Source organism: Haliotis cracherodii, unplaced genomic scaffold, assembly GCF_022045235.1.
Source record: "Haliotis cracherodii isolate W230 unplaced genomic scaffold, xgHalCrac1.p SCAF_2, whole genome shotgun sequence".
NCBI lineage: Eukaryota > Metazoa > Mollusca > Gastropoda > Lepetellida > Haliotidae > Haliotis > Haliotis cracherodii.
In genome coordinates this window covers 7523032-7541130 of record NW_027266275.1, presented here as the reverse complement: position 1 = coordinate 7541130, position 18099 = coordinate 7523032, and the positions used below count along the sequence as shown (strand labels likewise).

The window sequence follows — 18099 nt, the reverse complement described above, 5'->3', positions numbered from 1 at the left end:
TGTGGATACTAGTAGCCCTAGTAAATAAATTGCACTATACAGAAGACCAGAAGTTATATTCCCCAAATAGCTACTCTATATTTTTATTTTATCAAATGGAACAATTGAACTCTCTCAATTGATCACTTGTTTGTGTAATGCCAGGTGTCTAAGAGGTTTTACCTCCTTTAAGATATAAGATACAAATTTCTGACCCCTGCCTCTGAATTACCATGTACGTCTTTTCCCCCTCTTTCCCTCCCCCACCCCCAACATATCACTCCACACACATTCACTCTTAAGGCTGAAGTCTACAATTGGCAAGATAGATGAAGACAAAACATTTTCTGATTTCTGTAAATAAAAAGCGACAAAACCCTATACTTATATAACAGAAACAGGTGATTGTATGATTCCGACTATAATAATGAGCATGTGTTTATAGTGATGACTATACTTGTCGTAAAAGGTGACTAACGGGATCGGGTGGTCAGGCTGGCTGACTTGGTTGATGCAGGTCATCGATCCCAATTGAGTGGATCGATGCTCATGATATCAATCACTGGATTGTCTGGTCCAGACGCTGTTATTTTACAGACAGCCGTCATATAGTTGTAATATTGCTGATTGCAGCGTGAAACAAAAAACCAACCAATTATAGTGATGATACCAGGTGTTGGCGAAAAGGTGAGCATATTGTGGCATCCATCGCAAAGGCATGACTATTGTTCACATGAAAAAACATGGGTTACATGATGCAAGTTGAAATAGGAAATGGCATAATTTTTGTGAAATTAAAGCACCATGATGATATTGATTATCAGTCGTAAGTTTTAGAAGCAGGACTCCTGCAGATATAAACCTGTCCCCCTCACATGGTGCTTGTCATTAGACTGGACTTGTGTAGCGTACCAAGCGGTCCTTGAACTTGGCAATGTGAACTTGCTCCTGCAACATTAAGGACTGGGGCTTAGGCATCATGCATTCACTCTTGTTAGTGTCAAAGGTTTCCTCAATGTGATTACCTTATTTGGAATACTTCATACTAAAGAAATACCCACAAGAGTACTCCCAATTTCAAGACCGATTTAACTGTCCCTGACATGGTTGCTCATTAACATACTCTCAGAGGCCCTCAGGCATCTATATTTTGTTGTTTAACGCCACACTCAGCAATATTCCAGCCATATGAAGGCGGTCTGTAAAAAGTATGTAGATACATGTATAAAACGATCTGGCCAGCATAACATGAAATTGACTGAAGCTTTATCTCTATTCCAACAGTTGGTTGGTTGGTTATTTGTTTTACGCCACACTCAGCAATATTCCAGCTATATGACGGTGGTCTGTAAATAATCGAATCTGAACCAGACAATCCAGTGATTAATATCATGAGCATTGATCCACGTAATTGGGATACAATGACATGCTTCAACCAAGTCAGCGAGCTTGACAACCCGATCCCGTTAGTCGCCTCTTACGACAAACATAGTCTCCTTTAACAGCAAGCATGAGTTGCTGAAGACCTATTCTACTCCGGATCTTCACGGGCAACCCAAGGGTAATAATGCAGCCCCTACACATGGGAAAAGTAACTGTGGCCCCTAAACTTGGTTGTACCGTCCGAGAAGTCATAGTGCAGCCCCTACACATGGGAAAAGTAACTGTTGCCCCTAAACTTGGTTGTACCGTCTGAGAAGTCATAGTGCAGCCCCTACACATGGGAAAAGTAACTGTTGCCCCTAAACTTGGTTGTACCGTCTGAGAAGTCATAGTGCAGCCCCTACACATGGGAAAAGTAACAGTGGCCCCTAAATGCCATTGAGGGACAATGACAAACAGTTCACCAAGCTGCCAAGTCTGGCCGACAGATGCATTAAGTCGCCTCGCATGACATGCACAGTGGAAGGGAACCAAACATGACCTGAAGTCCCTACAGGCTTGAACAGACCAAATGGAACTATAAGGCTCAGAGTTGATAAGCTCTACCCTGTTTTGTCCTGTTTTCAGTGCTTGTCATACCAGGTGAGGTGAAATGGGTTTAACATCGTGTCCAAGATTATGCACTTATATAGCGATGTGTGTGTGTGGTGGTGGGGCGTGTGTGTTTGTGTGTGTGTGGTGGTGGGGCGTGTGTGTTTATGTGTGTGTGGTGGTGGGGCGTGTGTGTTTGTGTGTGTGTGGTGGTGGTGGCGGGGGTGGAGAATGGGGCTGCTTGTACTAGTCCGATCTGATGCCGATTTATAGTGCTAGCCCACTGAGATACCATGTCGCAGTTTAACATGAATACCCCACTCAGACACAACATACTGTCTCCGAGCCGACCAGTCCTTGTTTTAGCCCCTTAATGCCGAGCACCAGACAGGGTAATAACAAGAACCATCTTTCAACGTCTCTTGGTATTACATGGCCGGGGATCGAACCCCGAACCTTCCACTCTTTGGCTGACGCTCTACCACTAGACCACAGAGGCGGTCGCTTGTCATACCAGAGCCAACACAACAAGTGTAGCAACTAGCAAGGTTGAGACATACAAATTTTGATCAACAGCAACTATGAAATGTAGAGCGCTTTTTTTGTGATGTTCCCTGTTTTAAGCCTGGCAATAAGCCTTGTTTAAAGGACACATGCTCGTTATCTCTGCTGACGTGTATATATATGGTTGATAGAACCAGCCTCACATGGAATGTAACACATGGCTGCTGTCAGTACCACATGTTTCACCGATCAATACTGTCTAATGTCATGTGGTAGTATTCAGATATTCATTGTGATCCAGTTCTTTACAGGATGCTGAATACTATTAACTCTCTAAATGAGATACATTGATCAACCTGCAACATCTTGTTTCAGTACACCACTCCATGTTTGATAGGGATATTTTTTATCTTTCCATGATTCACGAAACTAATTCTCACATGTCGGATGCATACATTATTTAAATAGAATGCATATCTGAATACCCCTATCAAAAGTTGAGTAGTATAGTTCATATTTCATTAATGTGCAATTTAAGGTTTTTGGAAAAGCTGAAGGTTCTGTATGTTTAGAACAATCATATGTACTGAAGTTTGTTTCATTTTTTTTAGTTTTATACGATCAATTACAAGTATTGATGAATACATTTCAATATGAAATAGTTATTTGTAAGCTTGATGATACATATGTCCACGCCTACCTTCAACATTGTGTCCCGATGTCGCATGGTGATGGCCCCGGTGTCGAGAGTTTGATCGTTTAGCACTACAGTATATGGTATGCCAAGCTCGTCATTTCTGTAACATAAACACAGTAATAGGGAGAGGGCAAGCAAGTAAATGTTGTTTATGTGGCAGTTTGCTACATCCCAGTTTTATCCCCCATCTTCAACATAATAAAATCTGGGTTAGGCAAACAAGTGGTTGATAGCACGAGCAGCACTACAGGCAGTCAGGGCAGAGTGACACCAAACTGGCAAGTTCAGTCATTGTGACCACCCAATCCTCATTTCAGTCGACCCCTACAAGCACAGGGTTCAGTGTACATCAACTTCTTAACAGTTTCAACACTCTTACAACAAGCATGGGTCATTTCTTACAACAAACATGGGTCACCTCTTACAACAAGCATGGGTCACCTCTTACAACAAGCATGGGTCATTTCTTACAACAAGCATGGGTCATTTCTTACAACAAGCATGGGTCATCTCTTACAACAAGCATGGGTCATTTCTTACAACAAGCATGGGTCATTTCTTACAACAAGCATGGGTCATTTCTTACAACAAGCATGGGTCACCTCTTACAACAAGCATGGGTCATTTCTTACAACAAGCATGGGTCATCGCTTACAACAAGCATGGGTCATTTCTTACAACAAGCATGGGTCATCGCTTACAACAAGCATGGGTCATTTCTTACAACAAGCATGGGTCATTTCTTACAACAAGCATGGGTCATTTCTTACAACAAGCATGGGTCATCGCTTACAACAAGCATGGGTCATCGCTTACAACAAGCATGGGTCATTTCTTACAACAAGCATGGGTCATTTCTTACAACAAGCATGGGTCATTTCTTACAACAAGCATGGGTCATTTCTTACAACAAGCATGGGTCATTTCTTACAACAAGCATGGGTCACCTCTTACAACAAGCATGGGTCATTTCTTACAACAAGCATGGGTCATCGCTTACAACAAGCATGGGTCATTTCTTACAACAAGCATGGGTCATTTCTTACAACAAGCATGGGTCACCTCTTACAACAAGCATGGGTCACCTCTTACAACAAGCATGGGTCATTTCTTACAACAAGCATGGGTCATTTCTTACAACAAGCATGGGTCACCTCTTACAACAAGCATGGGTCATTTCTTACAACAAGCATGGGTCATCGCTTACAACAAGCATGGGTCATCTCTTACAACAAGCATGGGTCATTTCTTACAACAAGCATGGGTCATTTCTTACAACAAGCATGGGTCATTTCTTACAACAAGCATGGGTCATTTCTTACAACAAGCATGGGTCATTTCTTACAACAAGCATGGGTCACCTCTTACAACAAGCATGGGTCACCTCTTACAACAAGCATGGGTCATTTCTTACAACAAGCATGGGTCATTTCTTACAACAAGCATGGGTCATCTCTTACAACAAGCATGGGTCACCTCTTACAACAAGCATGGGTCATTTCTTACAACAAGCATGGGTCATTTCTTACAACAAGCATGGGTCATTTCTTACAACAAGCATGGGTCACCTCTTACAACAAGCATGGGTCATTTCTTACAACAAGCATGGGTCATCGCTTACAACAAGCATGGGTCATCTCTTACAACAAGCATGGGTCATTTCTTACAACAAGCATGGGTCATTTCTTACAACAAGCATGGGTCATTTCTTACAACAAGCATGGGTCATTTCTTACAACAAGCATGGGTCATTTCTTACAACAAGCATGGGTCACCTCTTACAACAAGCATGGGTCATTTCTTACAACAAGCATGGGTCATCTCTTACAACAAGCATGGGTCATTTCTTACAACAAGCATGGGTCATCTCTTACAACAAGCATGGGTCATCTCTTACAACAAGCATGGGTCATTTCTTACAACAAGCATGGGTCACCTCTTACAACAAGCATGGGTCATCTCTTACAACAAGCATGGGTCATTTCTTACAACAAGCATGGGTCATCGCTTACAACAAGCATGGATCATTTCTTACAACAAGCATGGGTCATCGCTTACAACAAGCATGGATCATTTCTTACAACAAGCATGGGTCATTTCTTACAACAAGCATGGGTCATTTCTTACAACAAGCATGGGTCATTTCTTACAACAAGCATGGATCATTTCTTACAACAAGCATGGGTCATCGCTTACAACAAGCATGGATCATTTCTTACAACAAGCATGGGTCATTTCTTACAACAAGCATGGGTCACCTCTTACAACAAGCATGGGTCATCTCTTACAACAAGCATGGGTCATCTCTTACAACAAGCATGGGTCATTTCTTACAACAAGCATGGGTCATCTCTTACAACAAGCATGGGTCACCTCTTACAACAAGCATGGGTCATTTCTTACAACAAGCATGGGTCATCTCTTACAACAAGCATGGGTCATCTCTTACAACAAGCATGGGTCATCTCTTACAACAAGCATGGGTCATCTCTTACAACAAGCATGGGTCACCTCTTACAACAAGCATGGGTCATTTCTTACAACAAGCATGGGTCATCTCTTACAACAAGCATGGGTCATCTCTTACAACAAGCATGGGTCATTTCTTACAACAAGCATGGGTCATTTCTTACAACAAGCATGGGTTGCTGGAGACCTATTCTAACCTAGGTCTCTATGGTAGTCATGATAGCATACAATAGTTTAGGGGCGGTCGGGTAGCCTAGTGGTTAAAGCGTTCGCTCGTCACGCCGAAGACCCGGGTTCGATTCCCGACATGGGTACAATGTGTGAAGCCCATTTCTGGTGTCCCCCGCCGTGATATTGCTGGAATATTGCTAAAAGCGGCGTAAAACCATACTCACTCACTACAATAGTTTAGCTGGTTTGATAGCAGAGGTCAAACATGCAGAATCAGTAGCTTCAAAGACTAAAGAGCAGATCAATTGATTAATGAGAGTGTTGTGTTAAGCTATATCAAAGTCTATCATCTACATGTGCAGGGACCCATGAAGATCCGGGTATACAATAGGTCTTCAGCAACCCATTCTTACCATAACTCTATGCTTGTTGTAAGAGCAGACTTGCGGGATCGGGCGGTTATGCTTGCTAGCTTGGTTGATGCATGTCATCGTATCCGAAATGCCTAGATTGATGTTCATGATGTCAATCACTGTATTGTATGGTCCAGACTCAACTATTACAGACCGAGGTCATACAGCTGGAATATTGGTGTGTGCAGCGTTAAACAACAAACAAACAAACAAACACTATGTGGAGGAAAGCCTGGATTAATGCAGGTTAATGACATTAAAACGGGTAAGGGACGTGTTTGTGGTGCTGACACACCAACTGCCATAACTGGAGGCAAACCAGGGAATGAAATCCATGATCAGCAGATCCTGATACAGTCTGGGGAGATAACTGCACAGCTAACTGCAGCACTTCAGACCAACTATGGCCTGCCAGCATAAACTATCAACACTTGAGTCAAGGAGTGCGGGGGATCTACTCTGGAAACACCAGTGTTCCCGTGGCCCTTCCTTGTTCTAGTCCAGGTCAATCAGAGCCAGCATCCTATTTCCCAGCTTAAACCACATATGGTGAATGGAACACTTCAGTAATTCCGAGACCTGTGAAGATCCGGGGTAGAACAGGTCTTCAGCAACCCAGGCTTACGTTAAAAGGCGACTATGCTTGTCGTAAGAGGCAACCTACGGGATCGGGTGGTCAGGCTCGCTGACTTGGTTGATGCACGTCATCGATCCCAGTTGCGTGGATCTATGCTCATGATATCAACCACTTGATTGTCCAGTCCAGACTCAATTATTTACAGAGTCATATACATGTAGCTGGAATATTGCTGAGTGCGGCGTCAAACAACAAACCAAACCAAAGAAATTTCGAAATACACATTACTGCACATGTTACCAATATATTTGAATTATCTAATAATATGGTGAATTGAAGTCAGGATTCATCCATATTAGATCCATAAACACTATGAAATGGGGAATCTCACCAGTCTGTATTTGAATTGCTGCAGTATAAAGGATACCAACATGTTTTTTACAATAAAATGGTCGTTTACAATAAAATCAATTGATGGACAATGAGGCAGTTCATGTTTCATGTTTTGTGGGTATTGTGACATTGTGAACAATGGAGAGACTGTGTCTGTAAATATCCTGACAGGGTAAAACAATAAGACAAATTGTCATATGTGTGCATTTATATGTCTGCAATATTGACATTTTGATCAAGTGAATAGGGTAATTCTGGAATAGGTTCTCAGGTCAGATGGGTACTGAGTAGGACCTGGGTACCCACAGGACCATCTGGACCCGTTGTTAGTCATGTGATATATTGTTTCATGACAAACATTGACTAGGGCAACTCCATGGTTACACTACAAGTCACTAGTATTCATATTTCTTTCTGACGATGCACCCATTCCTTCGGACTGTTATCTGTTGGAATAGAGATAAAGCTTCAGTCAACTTCACGTTATGCTGGCCAGGTCGTTTTATACATGTATCTACATACTTTTTGCCAGGGCTCCAGTAAAACAATTCTCAATCAGATATTTTGTACCAAACTCTTAAGACCTACGGCGGGTAAAAGGGGGTCGGGTACCCTGGTAGTAAATTTTTGACTCGTCCCAGCCCTACAGGAGAAGCTTATATATTCCCTTTTACAATTTATCCATGTGAATATTCAGTAGGGATGGGTATGGATGTTTACAGTGTATCACAATATTTTACAATGCACAAGCCCGTATTGCAATACATATCACAATATATTGTTTAATTCACAATTTTGAATTTAGAAGCAATTAGAAACATCAATGTAGGAGACAAAACAAGATACTGGAACATCCTAATGTTTACTCATTCAATAACTGCAGGGATGCCAGTCCGGGACAGTGGTGACTTGGTGTTACACCACTGCCACAGAAACACTCCAGAATGCAAACTTGCATTTTCGAATTACGGAAATATTTTAAAGGTATTTGGCAAGTGTATAACATTAAACACATGATAAATATAGCTAGTTGAAATCACCCGGTATACTAAGCATTAAAACATGATATTGTGATATGTATCATGGAAAGAACGAACCTCAATTTACAGGTAATACTAGACTAACATTTAGTCCATGAAATCTTATATTACACAACATCCTTCTTGACTCTAAAAGTAAAATAAACAAATTTCCCTATGCTGATTTCATAGGAATAGAGCTAGCTAGAGCTGGCTAGACTTGCTTTTGTATGCGTTTCTAGATTGGTTTTTTTTCTCATAAAATAAATATATTCTACAGTCATGGTGCAAGACTTTGGTAATACCACTCATCCTTAATAATCAGCTGGTTCAGTGCTTTCTTCAGAGATGTGTAAAGTTCAGTACAGAAGAGTGCCAGGCCAATACAATAATTCAATGCTTAGTTGCTAGACAGACCCACTGAAGTGATCCATTGTTATAAAATCCATAGCTTATGTTGGCTGGAGTTGGTCGTACCGTCTGAACTGAGCCTCCTGTGTCAGACTGACATCAGCAGTGTCCAGCACCCTCATGCCTGCCTCTCGCAGCTCCTGGCTCCAGTGGCTTGTTACAAGTCGTAGCTCCCTGGACTTGGAGCCTGTGTTCACCATGGAGACATTGTATGGAGCTAAATGTGGATGAAATTGTAAAACCTGGGAAGACAAGAAATTGACAAAATGATCATGACTCCTAAATTACAAGATTTGTTATTGGTAAAAAACATAATGTATTTTAGCTGTCAAATAGAGGTATGAGGCAATGTAATTCATGTATGTTCCCACACATTTGCAATATCATACACACGATAAATCAATAATATGAACAGATTTAACATGAGAAGTTATTTGTGAGTGAGTTGGGTTTACGGCCACTTTTAACAGTATCCCAGTTGTATCATGGCGTGTCATCTTCATCTGAGAGGAAAGCCCGAAGTGATGCAGGTCTCAGACGTTTACCACTTTGGTGAAACCCATGAACACGGGTATGGTGCTGACAAACCTAGAAACTTAATCAGGGCAAATTGGGATTCAAAACCCACAATCATAGGTTTCTGGCAACCCTGCACAGCGAATTGCAGCACCTTAAATGACAAGGTCACTCGTGCCAGCCATGAGAAATTAACACAACAGACATACTATAGTGAATATAATCACATCAATAACTGTACATGTAGTGGCCCAAAAATTCTGACAATGCTTTTAAAGTTATCGTAATTCTAAAATTTGGATGAGATGTAAAAATATGGAGTCACTAGTTTCGGTATCTCATCTGACTTACTCTTCAATATCTTAACAAGAACACTATACACAATTCAAAGTCTTAGAAAAGTTTTCAATCCCCCCCCCCCAAAAAAAAAAGAAGAAAAAAAAAGAAGAACATTAACAACGTTGATGTGAGCTGAGGCATCACTGATTTCTTAATATTGGATATAGAAATAATCTAACACGTTCAGCTGCTCGTCTAGGACCATCAGCTTCTCGTACTGTATGGCGCAATCCTTGCCCCAAGGCCTCTATTGTCCCTGTTTCATATACTGTAAATAGAATAAACATAATAACTTCATCGTTACCATTCTGGCACCGTTCTGCTTGATGTTTTTGTTTGTAGAGAAGATCTGTTTCTCCTGGAAGGCATCGGCGAGAAAAGCTGCCATAGCGTCTTCTAGTGATGTCTGGCACTCTATGACATGGGGATACACCATCTTCCTACTCACTCGGGCCTGGAAGCACACACAATACTCATGGTCAATAACACTCACGCTAGACCTTGCTGACACTGTGGATCCCCCTCACATTCGATCACCCTCACCCTGGACCCCCCTCACATCATCCCCCTCACACGACCCCCCTCACACTGGACCCCCCTCACACTGGATCCCCCTCACACTGGATCCCCCTCACACTGGACCCCCCTCACACTGGATCCCCGTCACACAATCCCCCACACACTGGATCCTCCTCACACGATCCCCCTCACACTGGACCCCCCTCACACTGGATCCTCCTCACACGACCCCCCTCACACTGGATCCCCCTCACACTGGATCCCCCTCACACTGGACCCCCCTCACACTGGATCCCCCTCAAACTGGATCCCCCTCACACAATCCCCCTCACACAATCCCCCACACACTGGATCCTCCTCACACTTGATCCCCCTCACATGATCCCCCTCACACTGGATCCCCCTCACACTGGACCCCCCTCACACTGGATCCCCCTCACACTGGACCCCCCTCACACTGGATCCTCCTCACACTGGACCCCCCTCACATCATCCCCCTCACACTGGATCCCCCTCACACTGGATCCCCATCACACTGGACCCCCCTCACACTGGATCACCCTCACACTGGATCCTCCTCACACTGGACCCCCCTCACATCATCCCCCTCACACGATCCCCCTCACACTGGATCCCCCTCACACTGGATCCCCATCACACTGGACCCCCCTCACACTGGATCCCTCTCACACTGGATCCCCCTCACACTGGATCCCCCTCACACTGGATCCCTCTCACACTGGACCCCCCTCACACTGGACCCCCCTCACACTGGATCACCCTCACACTGGATCCCTCTCACACTGGATCCCCCTCACACAATCCCCCACACACTGGATCCTCCTCACATGATCCCCCTCACACAGGATCCCCCTCACACTGGACCCCCCTCACACTGGACCCCCCTCACACTGGATCCCCCTCACACTGGACCCCCCTCACACTGGACCCCCCTCACACTGGATCCCCCTCACACTGGATCCCTCTCACACTGGACCCCCCTCACACTGGACCCCCTCACACTGGATCCCCCTCACACTGGATCCCCCTCACACGATCCCCTCACACGATCCCCCTCACATCATCCCCCTCACACGATCCCCCTCACACTGGATCCCCCTCACACGATCCCCCTCACACAGGATCCCCCTCACACTGGATCCCCCTCACACTGGATCCCTCTCACACTGGATCCCCCACACACTGGATCCCCCTCACACGATCACCCTCACACTGGATCCCCCTCACACTGGACCCCCCTCACACGATCCCCCTCACACGATCCCGCTCACACTGGATCCCCCTCACACTGGATCCCCCTCACACTGGATCCCCCTCACACTGGATCCCCCTCACACGATCCCCCTCACACTGGATCCCCCTCACATGATCCCCCTCACACTGGATCCCCCTCACACAGGATCCCCCTCACACGATCCCCCTCACACCATCTCCCTCACACTGGATCCCCCTCACACTGGATCCCCCTCACACGATCCCCCTCACACGATCCCCCTCACACCATCTCCCTCACACGATCCCCCTCACACAGGATCCCCCTCACACTGGATCCCCCTCACCTGGGATCACTCTCACTCTCACTGGATCACTTTGCCTGCCCCTTAAATCCACACCGATCACACAAAGTCATAAATATTTCATAGTTTACTAACCTGATGGCTTAGTCCTGACTGCTCTTCCAACTGTTTGATATCATGATCTCCATGGTTACACACTGTTTCTATGGTACTCTGTCCCCATGGAAACATATAGTCTATAGATGAAGTGGTTTTCCCATCAGGTGCATCAATGTTACTGGTCACAAAATGAGAGGGCTTGCTGGAAAACTGAAGACAGTCACAAGATTCATGTACCCATGACATTATACCCATGACATTATACCCATGACATCATACCCATGACATCATACCCATGACATCATACCCATAACATCATACCCATGACATTATACCCAAGATATTATACCCATGACATCATACCCATGACATCATACCCATGACATTATACCCATAACATCATACCCATGACATTATACCCAAGATATTATACCCATGACATCATACCCATGACATTATACCCATGATATTATACCCATGAGATCATACCCATGACATTATACCCATGACATTATACCCATGATATTATACCCATGACATTATACCCATGATATTATACCCATGAGATCATACCCATGTCATTATATCCATGAAATTATACCCATGATATTATACCCATGACATCATACCCATGACATTATACCCATGACATTATACCCATGATATTATACCCATGAGATCATACCCATGACATTATACCCATGAGATTATACCCATGATATTATACCCACGATATTATACCCATGACATCATACCCATGACATCATACCCGTGACATCATACCCATGACATTATCCCCATGACAATGCTCATCTACATGATTCCACTTTAGTCTGATAGTAAATTACTAGCTTTCATGGAAAATCTACCAATCTCATCTTTACTCACAAAGCTGTAACAACTACGAAATAAGTGAGTTAATTTTTACTATGGCATTCAAGGAGGTGTGTAAATAGAGAATTCTATACAAGCATGTATACAAGTATGCATTGTTTTGAGCTGCTTTGATTGCATTGAGTATTGTAAAATCAGTTTGACACACATGCAAGTGCTTTAATTTCTTTTAGACTTTATGATCTATAATTTCTTAATCCTTCTGAGCTTTAGTAGTATGCATGAATTACGAGTGTCGCAGTACAAAACCACAATTTTTGTCGAATGACGTCAACAATCTTCAGCTATGACACTGTTTCTTGTGTGATATCATTCTGACCTTACGTCACAATAGTGAGTGAGTGAGTGAGTTGGGTTTAACACCACTTTTAACAGTATTCCAGTTATATCACTGCGTGTCAGCTTAATGTTGGAAGTGAAGTGATCCAGGTCTCATACGTTTACCACTTTGGTGAAACCCACAAGCACTTGTATTGGTGCTGACAAACCTAGAAACATAATCGGGGCGAACCGGGACTTGAACTCACAATCATAGATTTCTGGCGTGTCTAAGGGATGCAACTCTGCACAGCGAATCGCAACGCCTTAGACGACTGGGCCACCTATGCCCCCTACGTCACAATAAGATTCGAATGACGTCAACAATGCCGTCCAGATGAAATAAACAATACACTGGTGTGTGTGAAGTGATATTTGCACAAGTGCACATACAATTTTTATGAACTTGGTTATTTCAAACCCTATGGGTAATAAATAAAATATTCATAGCTTTGAGCATGGCCATATATCCTATTACAGGTCCATAACCAATTGATAAAAATAAGAGGTGTCATTCCATAGACAATACTTCTGTGCATCAGTTTTGAAACATACTTCAAATCAGCTGACAACCTACTGGACTTCATTGTAAAATCATTGGTTTATAGATCCACCATCCCTATAACTTGTATACTTGTAAACCCAGAAACATGAAACACTCGGCTTTATTTACCTGCCTCCACCATCGAAGTCTGAGACTGAGCCAGTGATCGTAGTTCTGGGAGGCACTGCCCGGGGGGCTGTAGAAGTGGTGGACTAGGTGTGTCCGGCACAGTCCACTGTAACAACAATATTAGATTTCAGGAACATATGTAAACATGTCAGATTACCGATCGATTGATCAGATCCAAAAAGAACAGAATCTGATCCTGACCGAGGATGAGGATGATGGTAAAACTGGGATCCAAACCAAGGGAAACAACTGTGCAAAGCTAATTGCAAAGCCCTGAAAATCCATGCCCCCAACAACTTAGGACACACATTTTTTATTTATCGTTTCACAGGCCTGCTGCCCCTACTGAAAAGCAGCAGGAAAATAACAAAATTAAACATAAAAACATTCATTTAAATTATGTCTCCCTGTAGTAATATAGACCCTCTTATACAAAATAAAACGCTATAAAGAAATTCCATGTCGACATCGCAATCAGTGATTCAAGAAGTCAGCTGCAGTTTTAACTCCATGGCAGAATGACTTTCATAAAAATAAACAAGCGTATAGTTGACGAAGTCATCTATATCCCCTGCCCATTTAAACACGTTATGGTCCCAAACCAGGTAACTGACCCGACCTTTCTCTTAGCCCATGTCAAAATAGCTGCAATGGAAATTCTAAAATAAACATTTCTAAAACTCCTTAATATCAAATGGCACCAATTCGGTATGTGCTTTATACATAGACATGCAATGTTTGGCAAGGAAATATTTCTGGAAAAAATGCCCAGTAATACAAATTTCTAAAATTCATAAATAGCAAAAGGCAACAAATCAGCATGTGTCTGATAGATGTGGAAAATTTCATCCGGAATCGAACCCTACCCTTATTGTTTTCTAAGTCCAACTTGTTGCCATGGAAATGTAAACAAAATAAAAATTTCTAAAAGTGCTAAATATCAAAAGGCACCAGTTCAGTATGTACCTGGTGGACATGCAAAGTTTTGTAAGAAAGTATGTAACGGTTTTTGAGTTACGCTCTGGAAACGAACACCACCCTTATCATTGCTTATAGAACCTAATTCCAACTTGTTGCCATGGAAAAGTAAAAAATAAAAATTTCTAAATTTCCTAAATAGCTAAAGGCACAAGTTCAGCATGAGTCTGATAGACATGCAAAGTTTTGTAGAGAAATATTTAACGGTTTCTGAGTTATGCTCCGGAAACGATTTCGGTACGCACACACAGGCACACACAGACCAACTTTGTTGGGGCGGGGTATAATAAAGGATTGACATAGCTCTTTATTTTCATTTTTTATTTCAACTGATGTTCTGTGCAAAAGCTGGAATAAGTCTGTGAAACATAAAATATACAATTTTGGCCTTACTGTGAGAGAAGTCTGTGTGGAGATGGTCTGTTGTCCTCGAACTCGGGCCGACTGTACTGAAAGCATGTGCCCACTGCAGCTTGTGCAAAGGGAAGTCTTTTGTTGACTTGCTGCAGGCTGTGAGGGTAATGGTCGAGCAGATCTGACACAAACAAACTTTGGATATAGTTACAAGGACAATCCATGCAAACTGCTTTAACAAAACAGCTGACTGAATTTTTATTCAATATGCATCCAAATATTAAACGTAATGTTTTACTTAGAACTGCCCCCATGAGTATTGTGTGCGTTTCTTGTATAATGCAGCACTCCGCAATATTCCTGTTACATGATCCTTTAGTAGTACATCCCCACTTCAAGACCAAGATTAGATGTCACTTTCTACTGACCAAATGTTTCTTGCTTCATTCTCTGTAGTTATGATAAAAAGATAAACAAATATGATATTTTCATAATTATCAAATAGTAAACAAAGATTGAAAGAATGTATTTACCTTTAGACAAAGATGAAGTGAGGCAAACACCTGAAATCTTACAGTTTTCTTCCCTGAAAAAAACCAGAAGTATTGTTAACAAAAGCTTTGTACATAACTATAAAAGAAGGAGGACGAGAAACAAAAAACGAACTTGATTTCATTTATTCTAACATAAATTTCATAGTAAGGTATTTCGTTGCATGGACAGAATTCATTCAAATGTCTACAGGGCCCACTTGTACAAAGCGATCTTAACTATTTTAAGCCTATGTTAAAGTATGGGAGTTACGATCATCTTAGCGCTAAGATTGTTTTGTGCAAGTGGGCCCAGGTCAGAACAAAGGCTAAAGGTCCACAGGAATACATTACACTGATGACACATGACACATGAAACAAACATCAAACACTCCACATCTTATCTAACAACCCATTTTCTCAACCCTACCACTTCTTATGTAACGTGTCATGTGCATCTCTACCCAATCTATATCCAAAGCACATTAGCTGAATCCATGGAAGATCCCCAAGACGTTCTGGTGTCCCTGTTGCAAGAGGAACCCAATTACCCCTTGGTTCATCACTACAAAGAGGTGAATACTGTCAGCAAGCCGACACAATAGGGATGTCATATGTAGGATGAATCCTCATCCTGCTACAATCTCTTAACAGAAACTTAAAACCAATAAATATACCTGGGTCCTAATGTTAGACTGATCCCTGAGTCTGTCATATCAGGGGAGACAACTGATGCTTCCACTGGAAATGTATTCTCTTCAGAAGAGACCATGTGATTCCACCTGAAAAATGGGACATCTATTTGTCATTTTCAATTGTCATGTAAATCAGATTTTGATCAAAGACTTAAATACTTGAACACATATAGCTAACCCTGTTTTCTGAAGTCTTTGTTCTCACACTGGGGAATTGTCCTCTTCAACAAATGTATGATCACTGTTCTTCATGCTAAGATACAGTGGAGCCTATATTGAGTGAGTGAGTGAGTGAGTTTGGTTTAACGCCACTTTTAACAGTTTTCCAGTTATATCACGGCGTGTCAGCTTAATGAGGGAGGAAAACCCGAAGTGATGCAGGTCTCAGACGTTAACCACTTCGGTGAAACCCACAAGCACGGATATGGTGCTGACAAACCTAGAAACATAATCGGGGCGAACCCGGATTCAAACCCACAATCACAGGTTTCTGGCATGCCCAAGGGATGCAACTCTGCATAGCGAATCGTGGCGCCTTATATGACTGGGCCACCCGTGCCCCCGAGCTTATATTGAAATCATTTCCATTGTCATGATTGTTACTGAAAGAAAAATAGGCATGTATTTTCTATAAAGGTTACCTGTGCTGCCAACACTTATTCTAACCATTTAAGTTTCTGGATTTGATTAATACTTACTTAATACAACATTCTTTAACAACAAATCTGATATCTTATCTATAGAAACATCAGAGTTTGTTAAATACAAAAGTATTTTAATTTGAATGTGAGTACCATTCACGGAGAATATTCTTCCTCAGTAATGCCCCAGGAGTTCCATAAGAGTACATGTGTGCCTCAGTTCCATTCGCTGTACATATTTTTGACATGACGAATCTGTGAATTCGTAGCAGCTCCAGGAGCTTACTGATACAACCCGCTGCTGCCTCGGATCCCATTCTGCTGGCAATGTAGGCACCGTCAACATCTGATAAAAGGACTGAATTTACAAGCACACAAAATCACAGCCAAATTCATTACCTCGAATTCCAGATAACATAATAACTAATTCTTCAGGTTTAGGGTTAACAAGGTAGCACTGTACATATAGATATGTCACACAACTGTCAACTCTTTAGTTAACATTTTGCAACACAAACACTGTCCTCAGGAAGGCAACTGGAACAGGCACGTTTTGTTTTTTAAAAATATTACTTTCCTATTTTAATAGCATGATAGAACTCCACAAGGGCACTTCATGGCCAGTGTTACCCTAGCTGAATTAATGTAGTTCACAGTTCTAAAAAATCATTCCTTACTGTTATCTAACCTATGAATTCTTGATTACATCTGTTGATGTGCTTATTGTCGTATATTTCACATGATAATCTTCTCAAAAATCTATACACATCCTGAGGTAAATTATAAATGCTATAGCTTATGATGAAAACAACTTTGCACTTATATGAAATCAATGTAATAGAGCCATGTTCAAAGATATCAACGTACAACCATTCAAGTAGGGAGAGGACCTTGTTGGTGGCCCACATTCATGCAATTCTATCAGGTATTCTTCAAAAGGTACCAAACAATTTGTAAAACAAAATTAACTGGGCTCAACATTTCAAACGTCAGCTTGGTGTATGTATAAGTAACAAGAGTGTAGTATGTACCCAAAGCAACTATTAACATATTTATGATAGTTACAGCTGATTCTTTGAATGCAAATGTATATCCTGTGTATTTTTGCCCTTTGTGACACCCAAATACACTACGCAGGTAAAGAATACTTATTAACGTGTATTAACATGCATTCCCTCCCTGTAGATACATAATACAGCTGGTTTCTGATCGTATACCTGCACACTTGCGAGGATTTATTCACGTTCATTTTTTTATCAATGGTTTTCTCACTGATATAAATTGCCAGATTTACACATTGAGGCTATTTACTATAGCGTACACAGTTAAGACAAGACAGTACTTCTGGTATAAACATCTCATTTGACATAAATGCGTCACATGTCAATGTCTCAGACA

General features: G+C 42.0%; 1 protein-coding gene across 2 annotated transcripts; it reads right to left on the bottom strand.

Annotated features, from left to right (window-relative positions):
• Positions 1–279: 279 nt before the first annotated feature.
• LOC139468791 (DNA polymerase subunit gamma-2-like) lies at positions 280–18095 on the bottom strand. Of its 2 annotated transcripts, none has more exons than XM_071250929.1 (11): positions 18013–18095; positions 16855–17047; positions 16043–16147; positions 15369–15421; positions 14875–15016; positions 13504–13609; positions 11655–11828; positions 9767–9916; positions 8674–8849; positions 3158–3254; positions 280–927 (listed from the first exon to the last, which is right to left on the bottom strand). In XM_071250929.1, the coding sequence occupies exons 1-11, from the start codon at positions 18068–18070 to the stop codon at positions 868–870; spliced, it is 1314 nt and encodes a 437-aa protein (XP_071107030.1). In that variant the 5' UTR covers positions 18071–18095; the 3' UTR covers positions 280–867. The 2 variants fall into 2 exon arrangements, with proteins under 2 accessions (XP_071107030.1, XP_071107029.1); XM_071250928.1 differs by having other exon boundaries at positions 16855–17059; positions 18013–18081.
• Positions 18096–18099: the final 4 nt, after the last annotated feature.